The following is a 22,546-nucleotide window of genomic DNA, read 5'->3' as shown; positions in this document are numbered from 1 at the left end:
TAAATTCAATAATAGATTGCATATTCAGTGCGAGTAAATGAGGTTATATGCGCTGATATAAATATCCACAAAAATTATAATATTTTTATACGTTCATATAAGTTCACGATTATTTATAGTTGTATTTCAAATAGTATTTAAGCAAAGGAGAAACACATAGATACTTACATATGTATGTATATGCAGACAAGGGTTCCGTCGATACCTTGATAATCATTTGTAGTTCGCAGCTGGCATATTTTCTATATATAGCTTTTTCCATTTGCCCGATAAGCAACGTTCTGTGCATGCAAAAGTTAAAACTTGTAAAATTATTATAATTATTTTTGTTATGAAGTTTAATTAAAACTTTTAAAAATTATTACTGCTTACTTTGCCACAGAGCATAAAAAATCAAAGCTTTGTTATTTCCAATGACAACTTTATACACTAACAACTTAATATATATGTTAACTACGGTGTTTCTTAAGGCTAATCACTGTCAGATGAAACGCTTTTCCCAGTCTCGGGTTCATTCTTAAAACGCGCTATTAGCTCCTTCGCAGGATTAAAAATACCATTTGTCTGTTGTGAGCAAATTATGCACCGTTGAGACTTTTTATAATTTTCCAAAGCACATGTTTCGCAAAAATAATGCTTGCACCTAAAAATAAAAATATTTTGTAGTAATTTTTATCCACATGGATATGTGAGTGAATTACACTTACTTCGTCACCACTGGATTTACGAAGCTATTTCGACATATGAAACATTTAAACGGCAACGTTTCTTCATCTGAATGTATTTCATATTTCGCATCGTCCTCATCGGACTCCGCTTCACCACGTTGCTGTGCAGCATGATCGAGTTCCAATTGCCAACCAGCTTTATAATCACTTCGATCATGCAAAAATTTACAGCTATCGCCGAAACCGCAATAACCGGTCTCTTTATAATCTTTACATATATCCGGCTGATAGTCCCACCGCACAGTGGCACGTAAATGCGCTGGTGCACGAATCGGTCCTTTCCTAACCATTCCTGAACTGGCATTTCCTTGTGCTGTACCTTCTTTTTTATAGTATTGTGCGTAGTTATTAAGCCCGCGATAAACTTTATCATCTGCTTTGCCTTCAAGTTCTTTATTAATTTTCAACATTTTCTCATGTAAAGCTTGTGCATCACGATCCTGTGCTGTGTCTGTTTCATTTATAGAAGTAGCTCCCTGATCTTGGGGACCACTTGGCAAGGCACTTCGTTTGGACTTATAGGATACACTTATTTTGTAATCTTCTTCTTCATTCCCACTTTCCGAGGAAGCCTCAGTTTTGCGTCCCCTCTTGTGGATCAATTGTTTGGTACTTTGAAAATTGGGATTTGACCGTTTACGTGGATTATCACTACGCACAACAGCTGAGGTAGTTTCGCCATCGCTATTCTTCTCTGCAATTTATGCAATAAGAAATTTCATTACAAATTTATTAAAGTACAATTTATAGCTTATTACCTGATTCCGAACTACTTTGTTTACGACGTATGGTTGCTTGTTTCCTAATATTTCGTTTCTTAAATCCAAACGAAGACGTGCTGGCATCCTCCGACATAATGATAATGTTATAAATTATTCAAAAATTATCCAAATAACGATAAACGCAATAAAATAAAGCTATCCAAAGCGATTTATTTATCCTTACTGAAAGATTCCTGTTGTTATTTACAAAACGAAAATCAGCTGTTTACCCGCTAATAAGTGATGCCACACTTTATGAATATTGTGCAGCATGTTCATCTCAGAGTTGCATTCAACGATGTTGTAAAGTACAGTTAGATTTATAATAAATTGTTTTTGTTGAAATGGCCATAAAACTTTTATCTAAGTTTTTATAACGTTACATTGTTTAGCCAATATTAGTAAAAAAACGCCTGGTCAAATAAATTATTATAAAACTTCTAATCGATTTTTTAAAAGAAATCCAGGCAACACTACATAGTCCATAATTCATTTGCAAAATTCATTTTGGTTCATTTAACCGCCAATCAAATGCGATTCACCAACAATAATATCTTTAATAGGTTTTATAGAGCACAAGGAGGTGAGTTCAAAATCTGATAAGAAATGTCATTTTAATATTTTTGATATTTAAAACTTCTAATTTGTTTAGGACACAGTATGGCGCTGAAATTATTGTCGACCGTCAAATGCTTTGGTGGAGAGCAGCGGATTTATTCGCATGCATCTGAAGTTCTGGGATGCGAAATGAAATTTGGTGTTTACATGCCTCCGCTTGCTGTGGACGAAAATATGGAATGCCCTGTATTATATTTCCTCAGCGGACTAACCTGCACTCACGAAAATTTCATTCAAAAGTCTGGCTTTCAACAATATGCAGCAAAGCACGGCATTGTGGTTGTTAATCCAGACACCTCACCTCGTGGCTTAAGCCTGCCCGGAGAGGATGATAGTTGGGATTTTGGTAGTGGTGCCGGTTTCTATGTTGACTCTACAGAAGCGCCATGGTCTAAGAACTACAAAATGTACACTTACGTTACAAGCGAATTGGTCGAAATGGTGAATGCCAGTTTGCCGGTGCTACCTAACAAACGTGGTATATTCGGACACAGCATGGGTGGTCATGGTGCTTTAATATGTGCTTTGAAGAATCCAAGTGTTTACCAGTCAGTGTCTGCATTTGCACCCATATCAAACCCAATTGAATGTGCATGGGGTAAAAAAGCGTTCACAGGTTATTTAGGTGCAAATGAAGAGTCTTGGAAAGATTGGGATGCTACTGTGTTAGCTACTAAATATGCTGGTACACCTTTGGAAATATTAATCGATCAAGGCTCAGATGACAATTTCTTAAAAGAGAAACAGCTGTTACCTGAAAATCTTTTGAATGCCGCCGCCGAAAACGATCATTTGCAATTGATCTATAAAAAACGTGAAGGTTATGATCATAGCTACTTCTTCATTTCTACATTCATTGCTGAACATTTTGATCATCATGCCAAGTTCTTGAACGCATAACCTTTGGTAGCTTGTTACTAAATAATTACGGCCAAATCAAGTAACGTGTCAACGTGTGTACTATATAACTGCGAATTTATTAAAATCCAAATTATTTTAAATTGTTAAAAAATGTTATAAATTGTGTAAAATGTAAATGATATAAAATGTGTAATTTGTTGATCTTTAAAAGTGCTTATAAACAAAATATTAGTTTAAATAAAATACTTTTTTCAAATATACGGGTGTAGTTAGCGGAGTTGTATTTTGAAATGTGTTATAAATGATTGCTACCGATCGGGAACAATTTTATAGGCTGGAATTTAGAATAGCATTCCCGGATTTCGGGAATAAAATGGGTATCACTGGAAAAGTGACGTTCTCCAGATCACGAAAATATATATATAGTTGCCGCTGAATTAAAGTTTTAAAGATATTTGCATTTAAAGTTGAAAAATTGATAACTTTTACATTGGTAATTTGTATATTGTGAATATACTTTTAAGTTCTCTGACTTAAGCATTAACTTAACATATTTATATTTTCTCTGAATGAACAACGCTAATTCAGTGAACTTTTTTTTGATGGGTTGTGTAATTGACAGATAGATGGCGCTAAGAAATATAATTTTTTAACTATTATAGGAGAAACTGAGTACCGGATACGGTTTGTTATTAATTCGGCTTTTGAGAGTATTTACCGTGAGAAATTTATTTTATGCCAAAAATATTCTCTAAATTAATATAGTATACCAGCCAATACTTCAAATTGTGTTATTTATCGCAGTTATGCCTCCAGCTTCCTCACAAATTGGCGCATTAAGAGGTAAATATACTTAAGTTTAGATAGTAATGTTTCAGTTAGCAATCGTAGAAGTTAGTGCAGCTTTCTCTAATCAGATAATCTTATATGTGGCAGTAATCCTAGGCCAGCTATCAAATTTCAATGACCAGCTAAATACCTCAGCTTCAATATGTTATTGATATTCTAACAATATAATCACATTACACAGATGCATACCTACATATATACACAAAGCATTCAGGTATCGCTAACCCCAGCTTCCCTTGTATGGGATATAAACAATTCTGTGCCAGCAATTCCCTTCTGACTATCATTAGCTTTACGTAGTAAAAAAACACGTTTAAGTAATACAGACAAAGCAAATTATTCGTATACTCGAGTAGAGTAACAAATCAGTCGAAGACAGACAGTTGAATATACTGGAAGTGCTTGAAGTTTAACGCGCCCTGACTAGAACGACAAAGTCTCTACGCTTCTGTGTGATTGACCAAAGTACGTGTAGGTGTTTTACTAAGCCGAACATCAGCCAAACAAATTGCGCCAAATAAAAGATAATCATAACTGAAGCGATAGTCAGTTGCGATATTCGCGCGCATGTGATTTTTGTACAGAGGCACGGAAGTGAGATAATTAATAATAGCAGTAAAAAAAATGCAAAGAATTTTGGCACATCACTCATACGCAACGTCGTACCGCGTGCCGTGCGAAGCGGGAGAACGCGCGTTTTGTTTGCTTACCATGTCCATCCACTAAAGACGCCACAAGACATGTGTCAGCCTTTGGCGCCATACGAAATTAAGACAAATCGCGAGTGGTGCGGAGTTAACTGTGAACTAAGTCGAGGCAGCGGCGTCAACGACTGCAACATTACAAGTAAAGTGCTGAACACACAAACTGCAAACGACATCTGTCAAATATTAAAATACACAAGTTCTTAGGGACACAGTTAGTGAGGCAGCTGCACAACTACATAAGTCAGCACCACTAAAAACCACAACAAACTAACAATTTAGTTGAATATAATGGTTGTTCATGCGTAATTTGTAAATTTTCTTCGCACCAGAATCGACAGTTTTGTTTATTTGCCGCACCACTCGGATGAACTTCGTTAACATAATATTTTTGCAGTTCCAGTCTTTTAAACCTACCCAATCTATTCAACTTTCAAAGTTGGGCATATGATTTCTTCTTTACAGGCGTGGACACCGCTTACGTGGTTATAGCCGAGATTACAATAGCGCGCCAGTCGTTCTTCCTTTTCACTGTTTGGCGTCAATTCGAGATTCCAAGTGCCAGGTCCATCTCCACCTGGGCTTTTTAACGTAGTGGAGGACTTCATCATCCTCTGCTTCCCCCGACGGGTTCTGCATCGAATACTTTCAAAGCTGGAGTGTTTTCATCCATTCGGATGGCATGACCTAACTAGCGTAGCCACTGTCTCTTAATTCGCTGAACTACAAGTATGTCAATGTCGTCGTATATGTATCTCATACAGCTCATCGTAAGTTGGTCAAATGAATCGTTGGAGTAAGAAAGTTATATAAATCATATCTGACAAAACCCAACCCAAATCGTTCTCAGAGAGTAATGCGGCAGTCTTTTGATAATAGTGGACATGTCAATTGGGCCCTTATTTAGTATATTTATATGGTAATCGATTTTTTAAGCAAGAATGGCAAAGGCCAAAATAAATAACCACTAAAAATTATTTATTTTAACTTTAACCATCCCATACCCTGAATTTCGTAAAAGCTTTTTTCATCTCTTTCTCCATCCTGTTCAAATAATTTAAAAAATATTTAACTAGAATGGCACCCAATACAAAAAAAATTTCGACATTTTATTAAAAAGCTTAATTATTTTTGCCGGAAGTCGACAAATTAAAGAAACAATTGCTCAAAATTGAACATATTCATTGTTTATGCAATTTGTAATGGCTGCAGTGCAGCGGCCTATAAAAACAGCATCAACGGAATGCTGAGCAATGACGCGATCACTGTTGCCATATGGGTAGCCGTTGCTAACAGTTTCGCCTTTTTTGGTGCGAGACTCGAATTTTCTGCTGCTGGTGGTGTTGATGCTTCGGCTACCGTAGCATCATCGTTGTCATTTTGCGGTCGCCAAAAGTGAAAGGATTTTGATTTTATTGCCGAATTTTGTTATTTTAATGTTTCAGGTTTTTGTGCTGCTTACATTTTACAGTTGCAGACTTTTTAAGAAATCATTAATTTTTATTGTTTTGGCTTTTATTGTAACTGAAATCTTGCGCAGAAGCGCTTGTACACTTGCACGTATGCATGTCTGCATACATATATATATGTATGTATGTACATATGTTATGTGGTATAAAATATAAATGTAATCGCTTTTCTTTTTGTAATCATACTTGGCGGCTTGCAGCTGCAAATACCATAAATGAAACGAGATCGAAGCTAAAATCGAAGTTGAATGCAGCTCTGGCGATTTGTTGCTGTGCGAAATATTGCGTGAAAAAATAATGCTGGTAGTAGTGGTAGAGTACATTGTTTGTATGTATGTGAATTTTCTGCTAAATTAAGCTGTTCTAAATCTTTCGTATAATCGTGTAAGGCCATATTTTGTAGTGAAACACCAAAACACAAGAATTTATACAAGATACCAATTTCCTGATTTAAAATAGACTATTCGGCAAAATACCGAGTTTGTACCAGTTATGAAACGATTCATTTATAATTTTTTTTATTTGGCAAAAAACTAAGCCATCTTTTGGCAGTTGCAGTGGTGGTGGCGATGTCGAAAGTATAAGGAAGCCGATACGCTTTCAAGATAGCATTTTTTTCTTCGCCAAATTGAGGAGTTTTTCACAATTCAGCGTCAAATTGAGCCATAGTGCTTCTCCTAGTAGACGATGTCGCTTAGAGCGTGTAAATTCTAAAAAAAACGGTATCCACCAAATCACAAACTTCGCCTTTTTCGGAACAGTTTGGCAGGGTGAAGACCACTGTCTCGACTTTTTATTAGTTTCTGGTGTGTACTAATCGAACCATGTTTAGTCGTTGGTCACAAAATGATGCAGAAACTCCCCTCACTTAAACAACGTCAAGTGGCTTAAGTGGTCCGTTAGTTGTACTGATTGTCCGTCAAAATGTTCATATGTTCGTATGATGTTTGAAGCAGTTATTTTTTACTATAAGCCGTTACAATATAACACATGTATGCACACGTGTAGCATTTACAATTCCGATATGACATTATCATTATAGGTATAGAGGTATAGAGTAGCATTTACAATTCCGTTATAACATTATCTCGAAATTCTCTTCCAGTTGCCGCTTATGCAGTTTAATTGCACTTGAAGACTGAACGATTATTTATAAATAACTTTACAAGTCAAACGGCGAAATTCAAGTTTTACGATAATTGCTTTCTATCATAGAGGTTTTATAACTAAATTACGAAAGTAAAATTATTCATTAACTAAAAGCACCTAGACCGTGCAAGTAAAATCGGTTCATTAGAAATTCGCAAAATACGGAATAACGCCAGCAAAAGAAACGCATTGGTCCTGCCGAGATGTCCGTCGGAAATAACACATTGGGTGCTGTTATTCATCAGTTTAACCACTTTAGTTTTGGCACCATCGATTATGTCGTTTTCGTGTTGATGTTAGGTGCTTCGTTAATTATTGGTATCTATTTCGGCTTTTTCGGACATGGTGCGGATACTACCGACGAATATTTGCTCGGCGGTAGACGAATGAAAATAATTCCTATTGCGTTTTCACTTGTAGCAAGGTCGGTGTGAAGTCTTTCTTTGTGTTACGAATATCGTTGAATTAAATTGTGACAAAAAAACGTCCGGAAATTGTAACTAAATTCTTCGGGTAAATGATATTTCAAAAAAATATATATATTTTTTTAAGGACTGTCCTTAATTACTATGCCAAATATGAACGCGATCTGCCAACCAATTTGTACACACCCTGTTAAGAAAGTATCGGGAATTCATCATTTCCCCCTCTCATCTCTCGCTTATATGGAAGACAGGTACATTTCTTGTCCTAAATTATGATGCCAAAAATTAGCGCGATCTGTCAACCAGTGTGTTTACAGCAACTGTTTATGTCAGTCGACCTCAAAATTTTTTAAAGTATTTGTGTTAAATTTTGGCCAAACACTCAACAAATATCATTGAGCAAGCACCGTACTCACCTGACTTAGCTCTATGTGACTTCTGGCTATTCTTGTAACTCAAAGAACCGCTTCGGGGAAACCCGTTTGAGTTAATTGAAGACATCAAAACAAATTCGACGCGCGAGCTGAAGGCCATCTCGGTAAGTGCCTATAAAAAATGTTTTGACGATTGGAAGAAGCGTTGGCACATGTGCATCGCTTCAAATTGTTGTTACTTTGAAGGCGATTAAATAATGATGAGTGATGATTGAAAATTTTTCGTTTTATTCATAACCGATACTTTCTTGACACTTTTTCTAAATTTTGTGTTTCTAACTAAATTTCGTATGCCACAACCCTACATCGTGGTACAAAGCCTTGAAAAATGGTCGAGAGATGGTTGAATACATGCCTCGTTCTGGACGATCATCGACTCTTGAATCGATGAAAATATTAAAAAAGTGAAGGATATGGTGCTTGAAAATCGTCATGCACGTGTTAGAGAGATGGCAAGAGAGACATCACTAGCGAATCCGTTCGAATGATTTTGGTGGATATTTTGAGTATCATACCGTTGTGACGGAACTTAAAGTCGAAAACGCAACGTGTACCATCGATCAACCACCGCATTCACTAGATTTGACTCCGTGTGATTTTTTCTTGTTTTCCAAAAAGAAATTGCCGCTCCGTGGAACCCATTTTCAGTTGATCGAAGAGATAAAACAAAATTCGCTGAAGAGGCTAAAGGCCATCCCAAAAAGTGCTTATGAAAAGTGTTTCGTGGACTCGAAAAATCGTGGCATAAGTGTTTTACCCCTGTTGGGGATGAAGGCGAAAAAACAAATATTTATGAATAATAGTAAAATTAAATAGTTTGTGTTTTATTTACAATTTCCGGGTACTATTTTGTCACAAGGTATTTTTACAATTTATTCGAATTAAAATTTCCAAAAAAATCTGGACATTTTTCTTTAAAGTGTTTAGTTTGATGATCACATTGTAATATTCAATTTAATTTATCAATTCGTTTGCCGGAAAAAAGGCAACACTTTTCTAAGAATATTTTTTACTGAAAACAAAATTTACTGCCCTAGGCCCTACTCAGCCTTCTGATAATTCCGCCGCAGGCCAAAAGTGTATATTAAGTTTGCTACAAGGTTTGTTAATGTTTAACCATGTCCATCTGTCTATCTGCATATACGAAAACTAGTCTCTCAGAGTTGACGATATTTCACATACGTCCTTTGTTCCCAAGAAGTTGTTCTTTTATCAGAACCGGTGATATCAAACCACTATAGGATTCAGCTGCCATACAAACTGATCGATAAAAGGCAAATCCTTGTGTGGAAAAGTTTTTTATTTGACAAGATATTTTCATGAAAATTTTCACGTATTCTTTCCCAAAGCAACGATACAATCTTGTTATAACTTTTGTCACAGATTTTTGCCCAAAAACAAAGTTATATTAGATCCGGAAAATGGTTAAGATCGTACCTGTATATGTAGCATATATTTAAAGAAACATATGTATAAAATCGTATCCTTTTCATTAAAATTAATTTATAATTTTCTGGCAATCTATTGACGTTTGCTTATATCCTGACTCTATTTTTAATGATGCCGGTTTTCATATTTATACCCTCCCTCGCATTCGCTCAAGGTATGTTTAGACATACACCCAACTCTTTTTTTACACGGTAGATACGTTCCTCAGAAATCCGTGTAAAAAAAACCGTGTAAAAAGAGGCGTTTCCTATAGTAAATTGGGGGATACGTTCCATGTCATCTGAAAACCGTGTAGGATGAAATAAAGAATTATATTTACTTAGAAAAAACGTGTAAAAAATGTTGAAAACTGTAAAATTTCAGATATGCATACAAATTGTATGTATGTTCAAACGGCATTTTATTGAGCATTAAAACTTAAAATACATATGTAATTCATACAGGTGAAAAATTGGTAGAGCAAGCAAAAAACAAAATAAATCTGTTAATCCAGGTATTCTCTTTTGCAATAAATCCTCAATCCAAAACCCTACACGTTTTTCCATTTTTACTAACACTTCATCTTTAATATATGACAAAGTTTTGGAACTATGTCTTGTTGAACTGATGACAGATTTCCGTATTTCATTCTCATTTTTCTTAATGGTCCTGATAGTACATAGCTTCGTTTAAGGCAATATCCTTGCCCACAGATTTTGAACCTTTACCTCTTGCAAGACAGTCCAAGATTTTCAATTTAACTTGGAAATGGCTTGCCGAATCTATGATATATTTATGTTTTTATTAATGATTAAAGTTAGAACTCTGCATGTTTTTTTCTGCGTTCGTAATTTATTGGACAAGTACTGTATGTTTCTAGTCCGTCTAGTCAGTTGGCGCAATAATACTTAATCGCGTGAGGTGTGTTTGTTTTGCGTATTTTTGTTTATAATTCTTCTGTAAATATAGTCTTTCTGTGAATTTACACTTAACGTTCTTTTATAATTATCACATTATGTGTTCTTACATACTACGTAAATACAGTAATGCTATCTAAGCTAATTGAAAGTGTATACTTTGTTTAATATGCATTTGTTTATTAATCCTTTACTTTTCTTAAAATAGAGTGGAATCAAAGCTGTTGTATGAATGTGGTTCAGGGTGCAATAATGATTGGATCAGTGGCGCTCTTCTGTTTACTGGGAGCACAGAAAGTTCCTACGCCCAAAATTGTATTATTTGCGTTACATAAAATGTCATAACTAAATAAGACAATGAAGCCTTCATAACATTTTATAAAAGGTAAAATCGTACCGTGGCATCACCACGTCTAGCTGCTATATACTTAGAGATATTGATTTTTTTCCACCCACGACTAGAAAGCAAGCTTTGACTTGCATATATCGTTAGAATGCTCCACACATTCTCCTATCTCTTGTACTGAACCTAAAGATTTCCCAGTAAATGCTTAATTTTATGCAAATAAATTACTTCTCTTGTTTACGTTTTACCTAGGTGAATGACCCCTTTGTTAACATTTTAGGAGGTCAATGACCTTTTTGTTTACATTTAGCCATGTCCACAACCTTTGTTTACATTTGGAGTCGGTGACCCTTTTGTTTATTTTTCACGATGTCAGTGACCTCTTTGTTTACAGTTTGAGGTCAGTGACCTTTTTGTTTACAATTAGGTAAGCTCTCAACCTATGTTTACCAAGACAACCGCCTTTATTTACATTTGGGGTCAATGACCCTTTTGTTTACATTTTGAGGTCAATGACCTTATTGTTTACATTTTGCCGAGGTCAATGAACACTTTGCTTACATTTTTCAACTTTTGTTTACATTCAGCCAAGTCCACAATCTTGATTTACATTTAGGTCAACAACCATAGGGGTCATCTGAGCACATGCCAGTCATGATGCCTGCTTTACTTATATACAGGCAGCTTCTCCTGAGGTCACGTTGTGAGTTCCACATCAAATCACATCAAGGTACAAGGGTCACCTAAGTACTGGCCTGACACGGTGCCTGTTTCACTTATATAGAGCCATCTTCCGCGTGTGAGTCACGTTAGCACTGGGCAGGCACGGTAGTTGCTCTTCTTTTATACAGCCAACTGAATGCGCGATTTACCTTCGTGTAAATTTTGGCTATTCAGCAAATTCACTCCGAGAACACCGTTTTGACTCAATTGAGGATATAAAAGCTGAATAAAAGAAGGCTCTGATGTCCATCACGACGGAGGATTTTTCCAAGTGCTATGATGACTGGAAAATTCGTTGGCATCAGTGTATTGCAGCGGGTGGGGATTACTTTGAAGGAGATGAAATGGACAAAATTCAATTCTCAATTTGATCACAGTAAAGTTTATTAAAAATAATGAAATAAATAAATAAAGATATGTATAACTATTTATGTAGGAGTTAGTTTCAAAACAACGAAACGCCTATAGTCAAACATCAGTAAGAAAATATAGCAGTACAAAAAATGGCTAGTTTGGTTGTGAAGCAACAACTGGTCAAATGAAATAAATAGCTTATAATCGTAAATCTTTGTATATTTGCCAGAATGTTTTCCTCTAATTAGATTTATGAATTATATTAAAAAAAACTTATTTTGACAACTTAACATTGTAATTGCAACGTTAACTAGCAATCAAGGATTATTTATCTTTTAAGGTATGACCACGCTCATTTATTTATACTAGGGTGGGTTAAAAACATATCAAAAAAGTCTTTTCGTATTTCTAATCGAATTTCAACTTTTTTTTATATCTAAATTGATAATATTTTATATAAATATATTTTTATATTTATACTAATAAATAAATAAACAAATATGTACCATTTTGGTCGTCCATTTTTACCATTTTACCGCTAGAGACATTATTCCACCAGTGGACAACTTTCTTCAGTATTAAATCGAAATTTCAAAATTTCCAGAACGGAAGCGAGCGAACCATTGTTGTGCTGCATGAACTGTTACAGCATCTTCTCCGTAAACTTCACAAATTTTATTGGTGGCTTGCGTGGCATTCCTCTCTCTTTTATAGAAAAAATTTCAACTTATAGCGAATTTCTTCATTATTTTCACTCATTTTTGAACAGCTGTAACAGTTTTTCAACTTTCTCGAATTTAATCAATCTCACCTTTCCAACACTATATAGTATGGCCCAATGCGATTGGTAGCACTGGAGATATACGACTGCAACGACCTCTATTGACAAAATACGAAAGACTTTTTCAATTACTCAATATATGTACATACATGTGTCCTGGTCTACGGAAAGGGAGCTAACGTGCGAAAACTAGTTTTCCGGGAAACAGCTGTTAAAAATAAACAACTCGTTTCGTCAGTTTCTCGTTATCTCATTAATTGTTCTCCTTTCCAGAGGCTTCAAGGACGTCCAGTAAGTGGGAAATGATCGAGAGTACGCGGAACAATTGTTTAGAGATGTCGAAAAATGAACTTGATTTTTACGTTTCGTATTTTTACTCTTCTTTCTCTACATTTTTAGGGAACTTTCAAACAAGTTATAACTTTTTGGATTCTATCACGTGAAAAAGCATCTCATCTTCCATCCGAATCAACTAAAAAGTTAAAATTGATTTTTTGACACCTAAGCCCCCTTTCCGTAGACCAGGTCACATATATCCATTTTTTTTACTTTATTTTTGTAGACCAGTAAAGTTTGCCTGAAAATAACTAAACGTCAGCCGTTAATTACTTTTAACGGTTAGGATTGCGAAAAGATCATTAGAACCTTTTTTTGCAAAGCATTTAATCTCCTACAAAATCAATCAAACGTTACACTTAAGACCTCATACTTGGAGAAACTTTTGTAGAGTTGTCTAAGAACCTATTTTTCAGAGTACAAAGTGAAAAAATAATACTCGTTTTTTACGCACCCTAATGTTTACCTATTAAAAACTCAAAACATCAAACACGCGCTTAATAAATTCATCTATTGGAATATCCTCCAAATGGGTTAAGGAACTTTATTCACGATGCATCAGCATAATTATCGTATATAACTGTTTACAACCTCACTGGTTTAGTATTTTATTGACATAAAATAAATATGTACAAACATTTATAGGATTCAGCAAAAGTGCCAAGAGGTGTGATAATCTCTAACATTGTATGTGTTTATCTACATGTTAGATTATTTAAGCTAGTGTGTAAACATACATATCGTAAAATGCAAAATAAAGTAACAACATTTTCGAAAATTTAGAGTGGCCTGAATGAAATACGAAATAAAATGGAACGAGAGTGAAAAACATTTAATATTGGTTAAAACTGGTTTATATTTGAGCGCAGAACCTAAAAATGTTAGACAAATGTCATATTAAGAATTTAATTTGAAGTAGTGAATCGAAATCAATAAGATACTCAATTTCGAATTTTTTGATGATACGTTATTTTGCATTTTAGGTGACGATATACTTGTATGTTATCTTTTATAATACAGATAATAACGCTCACGTCTAGATTCCTTACCCCCTCAATGTCACTTTTCCAAAATTATTTCGTGCTTCAGGATATTACCCCGCTGCTTATATTGTGCGGCAATTAACACCTAAGAACATAAACATGAAAAGAATATAAAACGGTAGAATTGAAACAAACGATGCAATAGAATGACTTGCAAAAATAATTATTTATTTGCATACTACTGCGGCAACAAATAGTAAAAAACGTTCAGAATGTTGGAATAAGCTCTCGGTGATAATTGTTTGTCGCGAGCAAGTGTTTTTGATTGGTAGAAATTAGTCAAAGAGGGTCGAGAACGAGATAAAAGAATTGGTGCTTGAGAACCCATTTTGAAAAATGATTTAGTTCTAAGAAAAGTGAAATCGAGTTACGTCTGTGAAACGATGCTTCCCGACTACCAGCATTTCATGAAACGTATTATTACTGGCGATGAGTCTGGGATCTATGCTTACGATCCGGAAACAGACGATAAATAGGCTGAATATCGTGGCAAAGGTGAGCCCAAGCCGAAAAAACCACGTCAAAGCAGGTCAAAATTAAGATTACGTTAAGAGTTTTCTTCAATTATTGAGGTTAGGTGCACTCCGAATTTTCCACGACCGGCCAAACTCTCAACAAGGAATAGTATTTAAGTGTTATGTACGACCGCTCCGGGGAAACCGTTTTGAGTAAATTGAAGACTATTCCGGAAATTGAATTTAACAACTGTTTCGAGGATTGGAAAATACATTAGCACAAGTGTATTGAGACCAAGGGGTATTACTTTGAGGAGGACGACATAGATATTAAAGAATAAATTAAGAATTTTAAAATTATGCACAATGTGTTACTATTTTTTGCTCACAGCAGTACAACAAGCGAAATGCGAATAATTTACAAAAATAGAAACTGTTTCAATTCAAAAACTAAGAAGATTTCCGCCGACGTAGCTGAAGACCCTATCAGATCAGAAGGTACGCACACATAGGCTTTTAAGAATACCCAACAGATGTATATACTCGTAAAATGGGATTAAGATGAAATCATATTGCGCGAGTTTGCAATTTAATTCATAAGAAAGATTTTGCATTGTGATATGATAGCGTTTATATCACATACACACACATATGAAAACTTTACTATGCGTACGTGCTTATGTGTCTGCTAAATTTTCTCTAGTTGTGAAATGAGTAGCACTTTTGCATATTCTTGATTTATAAATACATATGTATATTGTATGTTAGTTTAAAGCTTTGCCTAAAAAGACCTTCTCGCATTCATTTAATTTGTATACAGATTTAGTACTCGTAAATATTGTGATAAGAACTCTTTCCAACAAGATAAGCTACAAATGTGTCAAGTATTTAAGGAATAGCCACGCACTTAATGTTCTTATGTTTAAATCGCACCATAACGGCTAAAAGTGCGCTCGGTAGTGCCAATTTTAACGAAAGTACAAACTTAAGAACATAAAATAACAAGCGGGAATGATAAAAGTGTATTTAAAGGACTTTGAATTTACTGACTTGGCCTTTTCTTCAAGGTGTTTCGCACCACAGTGTGAAGTGAAATATTTATGTATTTAAAAGAAAGCAAGGATAAAAATGTCTACCACCACTACTATTGCTGTTGAGATCACGAAGAGCGTGGCCGCCACAACCGCTGCTTCTCTGCCGTCTGGACGAAATTTCACTTTCGGTGGCGTAGATTATGTTGTCTTCAGTTTGATGTTGGCCGCCTCTGCCGCAGTTGGAATATACTTTGGTTTCTTTTCAAAGTCCAAAAATACCACAGATGAGTATCTCATGGGGGGCAAGCGTATGAAAGTCATACCCATTGCTATATCTTTGATCGCAAGGTGAGTTTCAAATATGCTATTGAAGAAATTAAACTCATGAAATATTTAAGAGCGAAAAAAAACCTGAATTTTAAAATCAGTTTTGCACTACCTGTGTTTTTAAGAGGTACATAAACTATAACTTGTGTTTCAAAGTATGTAGAGACAATTCAATGAAATTACGATGTAATGGCATCGGTAATATAAAAAAGTTATAAAACGGTACGAAATAATATGATCTGGGTGACCAACTGACATCCTTAAGAAAGTTTCGTTAACCAAAATTTTATTCATATAAAGTAAGAGAGAGTTTTCTCCAGACTGGATAAGAAAGCAAAGCCAATGTGTCTGGCAGTGAACGAGGGCAAGTCGAAATATCTCCTGTCATCAAACAAACAGTCGTCGCACTCTCTATTAGGCTTTCACGTCACTGTTGACAGTCATAACTTCGAAGTTGTAGATAATTTCGTATATCTTGGAACTAGCATTAACAGCAACTTTGGACTTAGTAAGCAATTGAGAAGGAAAGTCCTATCTCGACGAACAAAAACCAAACTCTATAAGTCACTCATTATTCCCGTCCTGCAATATGGTGCAGAGGCTTGGACGATGACAACATCTGATGAGTCGACGTTACGAGTTTTCGATAGAAAGGTTCTGCGAAAAATGTATGGTCCTTTGCGCGTTGGCCACGGCGAATATCGTATTCGATGGAATGATGAGCAGAATGAAATATGCGACGCCATTGACATAGTGCAGCGAATTAAGAGACAGCGGCTGTGCTGGTTAGGTCATGTAGTACGTATGGACGAAAACGCTCCAGCTCTGAAAGTATTCGACGCCGTACCCGCCGGGTGAAGCAGAGGAAGAGGAAGACCTCCACCCCGTTGAAAAGACCAGGTGGAGAAGGACTTGGCTTCGCTTGGAATTTCCAATTAGCGCCACGCTGCGAAAAGAAAAAACGACTGCGCTTTGTTGTTAACTCGGCTATAATCGCGTAAGCGGTGTCTACGCCAGTAAAGAAGAAGAAGAAAGTGAGAGTTTCGGGCGCAGTTTACCAAATTCCACCATTCTGCTTGTTAACATGAGATATCACCAAAAACATACTAATCATTCATATTTCACCTTTCATTCATATGCCATAATATGAATCGCTGACTTTAGCTTAATACTCTGTAAGTTTGGCACAGAACTCGAATTTTGAACATCGACAGCTATTCCTCTAAAGAATGGCTCTATATATGGTTGCTATGTTTCACCGGAGAACTAAGCACATGTTCTACGCTCTCTGGTTACACGTTGTCGGACTATTAGAAAATGGGTGTTAAGTGGGCATGTAAAAAGGTAACTACTTAATATCACGAAGAGTTACTACAGATGGTCCCTTTTACACTGAAGGAATTGTTTAATTATTGCGACTTCATAAACAAAAAACCAATTAATAATTCAATTATTACGTAATTACAAAATATTATTATTTTTTAATATATGTACATATACTTGTCTGCATATTTTTTAACTATTTATATGGTACTCTATTTTTACAGTCAGTTATCAGCCCTCTCCATAACATCACTTCCTGCCGAGAGTTATTCCTTTGGTATCAATCACTTCTTTATCATTTTATCCATGGTTTTCGTGGCTCCATTACTATGCTACGTTATTACTCCAGTCTTCTATGAGAACAACATTTTCAACTGTTATGAGGTAACAAAATATGTGGTGGATTCATTGTATATACTACATACATATGTATGTACATACAAATTTTTCAATTTCAAAACAAAAAGCATGGAGTTCTATAACTCAATCATTAATCATCATCATCATCAATTTATTTTGTTAAAAACATTTTATTGGGTAGACGAAAAAGTATTACGTATTTTGTCAATAGATGTCGTTGCAGTCGTATATCTCCAGTGCTACCAATTACATTTTTGATAGGTGAGATTTTAAGCTTTATTTAACCAAAAATAAAAATAAAAATTAAATTCGAGGTAGTTGAAAAAAATTTACAGCTGTTCAAAAATGAGTGAAAATAATGAAGAAATTCGCTATATTTTGAAATTTTTTCTATAAAAGAGAGAAGAATGCCACGCAAGCCACCAATGAAATTTGTGATGTTGCCGGAGACGGAGACTGACACAGCAGTATGTGTAGCACAACAATGGTTCGCTCGCTTCCGTTCTGGAAATTTCAAAATTTCGATTTACACTGATGGAATAATGTCTCTAGCGGAAAAATGGCAAAATGTGGTCGACCAAAATGGTACATATTTATTTACTAGTATAAATATAAAAAAGGTGAAGTTTGATTAGAAATACGAAACGACTTTTTTGACTACCCAATATATCGTTCAGTGCTTTCCCAAGCACTAATATCATCAATAAATATATTTCTGTTCGTTTTGATTCGTGATCTATAGCATAACTTAACATACTATAAAACTAATTATCTTAACCTTAAAGTCTTACCTACTATTTTTAAATTATCCTTTTCACATCGGCAATGAAATTTTTGTTAATTTCTTCCATATCCGTCAACCTTTTCAGTATTTGGAGAAGCGTTACAACAAACGCACGCGACAGCTGGTCACGAGCACATTTATCTTAAATGCCTTTCTGCTCTTACCAGTAATTATATTCATTCCCGCATTGGCTTTTGCACAAGGTATAAAATAAAGATAAATAAACAAAACAGTTCTAGCTTACTTGAATACTCTGCGTATAAGTAATTCTAAGAGTAAGCTAAGTATAAAAAAGTGGATACAACCTTTATTTCGTGCAACAAATAAATAACTAATTTCCATTACAGTGACTGGCTTGAATATCCACGTAGTCAATGGTGTGGTTTGCTCGATTTGTGTTTTCTACACAATGTTAGTAAGTAAATACAATTGTTTCCTGTTTACTTAAGAGAAATTATTTCATTCAAAATGTCTGCTATTTGTCATGAAACATTTGCTTTGATAGTTCTCTTTGTTGTATAGGGTGGCATCAAAGCTGTTGTGTGGACCGATGTGCTGCAGGGCGGCGTTATGCTTTTATCTGTGATATTGGTGGGGATCTTGGGCACCATGAAGACCGGAGGACTGAGTAAAGTTTTTGAATATGCTAGTGAAGGTGGACGTTTGGATTTAAAGTAAGTAAATAAGAAATGAGTAATAAATTGTTCGAATTACCACGAGTTTGCTCAAATTCATACAGTGAATTGGTGGCATGATTATCTTTTTTTACATGATGTAGATAAAAGTGCTTTCAAAATGTATGCTTTTATTTTTAAAATACCGAATTACGTTTAAATCAAGCTTGGTTTGAATATGCTAATCCTAACGAATCGTTGAATCAATTGAATTGTTTCGGGAGTCTACTTTATCACGAACCGTACAAATGCGTAGGTTTGAATGGCACAAAGCATTCACTGAAGGTTGTGAAGCCATCGAAAACTTGACTCATACAAGGGGTCCAGCCACCTCTGTTGATGATAACAACATTGAGTAAAAAAAAGAGAGATAGCAGAGGATCTCTTCTGTATCGACTCAACACATTTAAGTTATGAATCGTGCCAATGTTAGACTCGTCTCAGAAAACCTGAATATGCCGTCACATTTTAGCATGATTGTCACCGATTTTTGCCAAGCACTGCTATTCAATTAGAGATTAAACTTCACACAAACATAGAAAAGGGTTGTACCAATCCAAAAAAGAAAAAATGCACTCTAGAAGTGACTCTAGAAGTCACTATATGATATTCTCTTCTTATTTGTGCTTTTATTTGATGTTAAGTTAACCGTTCAATTAAAGGTACGAACAATCACTGATGGATTTTATGGAATATCTTTCCGTTTAACAGACATAAGCTCTGAAATTTGCATTGTCTATTTTCATTTTATAAGCACCAACCCGGCACTGGTAACCAGTCATCATTATCATATTAGATTTCTTTTGTTTTTATTAATGTGTTGACCTTTTCTAAAGTGTTGCAAGTACGCATGTACTTTTACTCACTTATATACCAAATTATTGATACTGATATTATCTCTCTCGTAGCTTTTCTATCGATCCACGCATGCGTATCACGGTATGGAATTCAATGATATGTGGCTTTATGATGTGGACTGGTCATGTGGGCCTAAATCAGAGCTGTGTGCAACGTATAGTCTCACTGCCTTCCTTAAAGCATGCTCAAAAGTAAGTTTAACTTTATACAAAGAATAGACAACAACTAACAGTTTGCACTTCATATATATTTACCATACAGAGCGCTCTGGTTAAGTTGCCTTGGTTTCTTAGTCATAATGACCATAAATTGTTTTATTGGCATTGTGATGTATTCTTACTATCATGACTGTGATCCAATCAAAGCAGGGGTAAGGTTAAACTTTATTAAAACAAATTTGTATTGTACATACTCTGGTTTGATATTTAGTTGGTCAATAAACCTGATAAAATGGTGCCGTTCTTTGTGCAAGATATCATAGGTCATCTAATTGGTATGCCTGGTTTATTCATATCTTGCGTCTTCAGCGCCGCGCTCAGCTCCATGTCCGCCATGTTGAACTCCCTGGCCGGTGTGATGTACTTCGATTACATTAAGCCCCGCATTAAGAAATACCACACAGAAGAGCGTGCCAATTTCATAATGAAGCTCATTATTGTCGCTATGGGTTGCTATTGTGTGGCTGGTGGCATGATGGTGGAACGTTTCGATTCCATACTACAGCTGGTAATAACAATTACCGGTATCAATACCGGGTCTGTAGTCGGTGTTTTCTTGCTGGGCATGCTTGTACCCCGCACCAATGGTAAGGTACGTAGAAGAGTTTTTTGAATCATTAAGTTTTATTGTAAATTTATTAATTGTGTTTCTTTGTGTTGGAAAAGGTGGCCGTGGCTTCAATTATTTTCAGCATTTTAAGCATGTTTTGGATTATCATTAATGGACAGATGCGTGCTAGGGAAGGTGCCATTCGTTATATCCCGCTACCCTCAAACATTGAAGGATGTGCAGCACACAATTTACAAGTCTTGACTAAATCTATGTAAGTTGACTTTCAATCATAAAATAACATATTTATAAGTACTAGATGGTTAGTACGGACATTTCTTCAAAAACCTTGCATTAGTATTCGAAGGTCTTACCGTTTCTTGCCCCACCTCTCAAGTGGTTTGCGTGATATATATGTACATATGTACATCTTAAGAACTTAAAGTTTCCTTAACAAAAAAAGTTTTTACAACTGATAGATTGCTAAGTACCTGAAGATTTGATCTTACTCATTTATATATAATATATGGATATCTCACTACAATTATGTCAGCCAAAATACAATAATATTTAAGAAATATCAAAATAAAAATATGAAAACAATTTTGCGCACAAGATCTACAGATTTCTAAACCGAACTGATTGATATAGAACCGTTCCTTGCTAATCTTTTGATAATTAAAAAAATGTTCTCTGAGCACACTTTACAGTTTGTTTGTTTTTTTTATTTTCAGCTCGAACACTACGAACGCCGTTAACTTACAAATGCTCGCACAAGGAGTGGAGGAGCCAAAGGTCACCACAGCTTTTGGTAGTAATCGTGAATTTTCTATTTACGAAATATCCTTTTACTGGTACAAAGTTATTGGAGTTTCACTTGTCTGGCTGTTGGCCATTCCACTAAGCTATATTTGGCGGCGAGATGAAGCCGATAAAATTAATCCACATCTCTTCGCGCCTTTCGTGCAGCGTTTCTTAAAAGTAAGTAAGCCTTTGGAAATGGAAGAGTACCCACTGAAAACAACCACTACAGCAGCAGATGAGAAGGAAACCGATGGCGGTACAACAATTCCGATGCCGGAAAAAATCGAAAATAGCAACTAATAAAACTAAATAGTATAATTAATTATCGTTTTAATGTTAAATATTTCACTCTACCATTTCAAGTAGAATGATATCGAAGTAAGAGTAGTCTTAATAGTCTAAAGTTATGGTCAGTAGTTAAAAACGGTAATAGATAAGTTTACACTCTGTGAATCCAGATTTACAGCTGCTATATTTGGATTTCTTAATGAGAAGATTCTGGGCAGCTTTATTCGTGATCCAAACATCAGTCGTGTACACGCTAATGTTATTCATAGATAGATAGATTTCGAATAAAAGGCGTCTATTGTGTACCAAGTAGTCCAGTTTCGGCTTGGGTGTCTGTCAATTTAATATGATCATTCTCTCTGCACTAAACAAGGTTAGTGCGCGGAAACACTCTTTGTGCGCATAATTCGGACTGCAATTGTTGAATACTGATATTAGCTAACCTCACTTCTTCAGTGTGATTTCATATACACACAGAGGCTCTAGATTTACTTATCAACTATTTAAGCTGCATATATCTAATTGGAGAGTTGTTGATATAAAAAATACAAAATTTAAATAAAATTCCTTTTTCTTTTTCTCTTTTGTATATTTAAACTCTTTATTTACAAAAGAAAGAAATGTGTATATTGTATATGTATAATTAAATTGTACAGATATCTTATGTGATACGTTTGTTTACATCTAAGCTAAATTTAGTTGTTTTTGTTGTAGTTGTTACGGCTTAGTAGTTTTGACGAAATTTGTTTTCTCACTTCGGATAAAATTGTTTTCGAAAAAAATAGACTATACCAAATCCCATACGAGAATTAAGTTTATTTTGCTGGTGGATTTTATTTTTTTTTATTGTTTTTCCGTTCATATACATTTTACCAGCACTACTAACAATTGTGCCACTTTGAAAATGTAAAGATTATTTTGCCTTGCAAAAAATTTATTATATAA

The 22,546-nt window shown here is 35.2% G+C and overlaps 3 protein-coding genes across 5 annotated transcripts; 2 read left to right on the top strand and 1 right to left on the bottom strand.

The window, feature by feature from the left end:
* Positions 1 to 320: 320 nt before the first annotated feature.
* Positions 321 to 1,706, bottom strand: LOC120782343 (E3 ubiquitin-protein ligase RNF113A). Its single transcript, XM_040114576.1, has 3 exons — positions 1,487 to 1,706; positions 708 to 1,422; positions 321 to 643 (listed from the first exon to the last, which is right to left on the bottom strand). The coding sequence occupies exons 1-3, from the start codon at positions 1,581 to 1,583 to the stop codon at positions 472 to 474; spliced, it is 984 nt and encodes a 327-aa protein (XP_039970510.1). The 5' UTR covers positions 1,584 to 1,706; the 3' UTR covers positions 321 to 471.
* Positions 1,707 to 1,910: 204 nt separating this feature from the next.
* LOC120782344 (S-formylglutathione hydrolase) lies at positions 1,911 to 3,211 on the top strand. The gene is made up of 2 exons (XM_040114577.1): positions 1,911 to 2,072; positions 2,142 to 3,211. Exons 1-2 carry the CDS (start codon positions 2,021 to 2,023, stop codon positions 3,005 to 3,007), a joined length of 918 nt encoding a protein of 305 aa, XP_039970511.1. The 5' UTR covers positions 1,911 to 2,020; the 3' UTR covers positions 3,008 to 3,211.
* A 1,017-nt stretch (positions 3,212 to 4,228) lies between these two features.
* LOC120766205 (sodium-coupled monocarboxylate transporter 2-like) lies at positions 4,229 to 21,946 on the top strand. Of its 3 annotated transcripts, none has more exons than XM_040091574.1 (10): positions 4,229 to 4,282; positions 17,290 to 17,449; positions 18,295 to 18,412; positions 18,557 to 18,624; positions 18,732 to 18,883; positions 19,792 to 19,932; positions 20,003 to 20,111; positions 20,171 to 20,551; positions 20,626 to 20,783; positions 21,244 to 21,946. In XM_040091574.1, exons 2-10 carry the CDS (start codon positions 17,372 to 17,374, stop codon positions 21,611 to 21,613), a joined length of 1,575 nt encoding a protein of 524 aa, XP_039947508.1. In that variant the 5' UTR covers positions 4,229 to 4,282; positions 17,290 to 17,371; the 3' UTR covers positions 21,614 to 21,946. The 3 variants fall into 3 exon arrangements, with proteins under 3 accessions (XP_039947508.1, XP_039947507.1, XP_039947506.1); XM_040091573.1 differs by lacking the exon at positions 4,229 to 4,282 and adding an exon at positions 7,265 to 7,563; XM_040091572.1 differs by lacking the exon at positions 4,229 to 4,282 and adding an exon at positions 15,324 to 15,763.
* The last annotated feature ends 600 nt before the right edge of the window (positions 21,947 to 22,546 follow it).

This window comes from Bactrocera tryoni, chromosome 1 (assembly GCF_016617805.1).
Source record: "Bactrocera tryoni isolate S06 chromosome 1, CSIRO_BtryS06_freeze2, whole genome shotgun sequence".
Lineage (NCBI taxonomy): Eukaryota > Metazoa > Arthropoda > Insecta > Diptera > Tephritidae > Bactrocera > Bactrocera tryoni.
The sequence above is the reverse complement of the archived record's forward strand: the minus strand, read 5'-3'. Positions and strand labels throughout refer to the sequence as shown.

Bases quoted from the DNA above. Each gene is read 5' to 3' on its own strand.
- LOC120782343 (XM_040114576.1), bottom strand. From the start codon at position 1,583: ATGTCGGAGGATGCCAGCACGTCTTCGTTTGGATTTAAGAAACGAAAT. The intron at 1,423-1,486 runs GTAATAAGCTAT...CATAAATTGCAG, and splicing joins ACAAAGTAGTTCGGAATCAG to AGAAGAATAGCGATGGCGAA. The intron at 644-707 runs GTAAGTGTAATT...TTTTATTTTTAG, and splicing joins GTAAATCCAGTGGTGACGAA to GTGCAAGCATTATTTTTGCG.
- LOC120782344 (XM_040114577.1), top strand. From the start codon at position 2,021: ATGCGATTCACCAACAATAATATCTTTAATAGGTTTTATAGAGCACAA. The intron at 2,073-2,141 runs GTGAGTTCAAAA...TAATTTGTTTAG, and splicing joins GTTTTATAGAGCACAAGGAG to GACACAGTATGGCGCTGAAA.
- LOC120766205 (XM_040091572.1), top strand. From the start codon at position 15,510: ATGTCTACCACCACTACTATTGCTGTTGAGATCACGAAGAGCGTGGCC. The intron at 15,764-17,289 runs GTGAGTTTCAAA...CTATTTTTACAG, and splicing joins GCTATATCTTTGATCGCAAG to TCAGTTATCAGCCCTCTCCA. The intron at 18,884-19,791 runs GTAAGTAAATAA...TCTCTCTCGTAG, and splicing joins GGTGGACGTTTGGATTTAAA to CTTTTCTATCGATCCACGCA.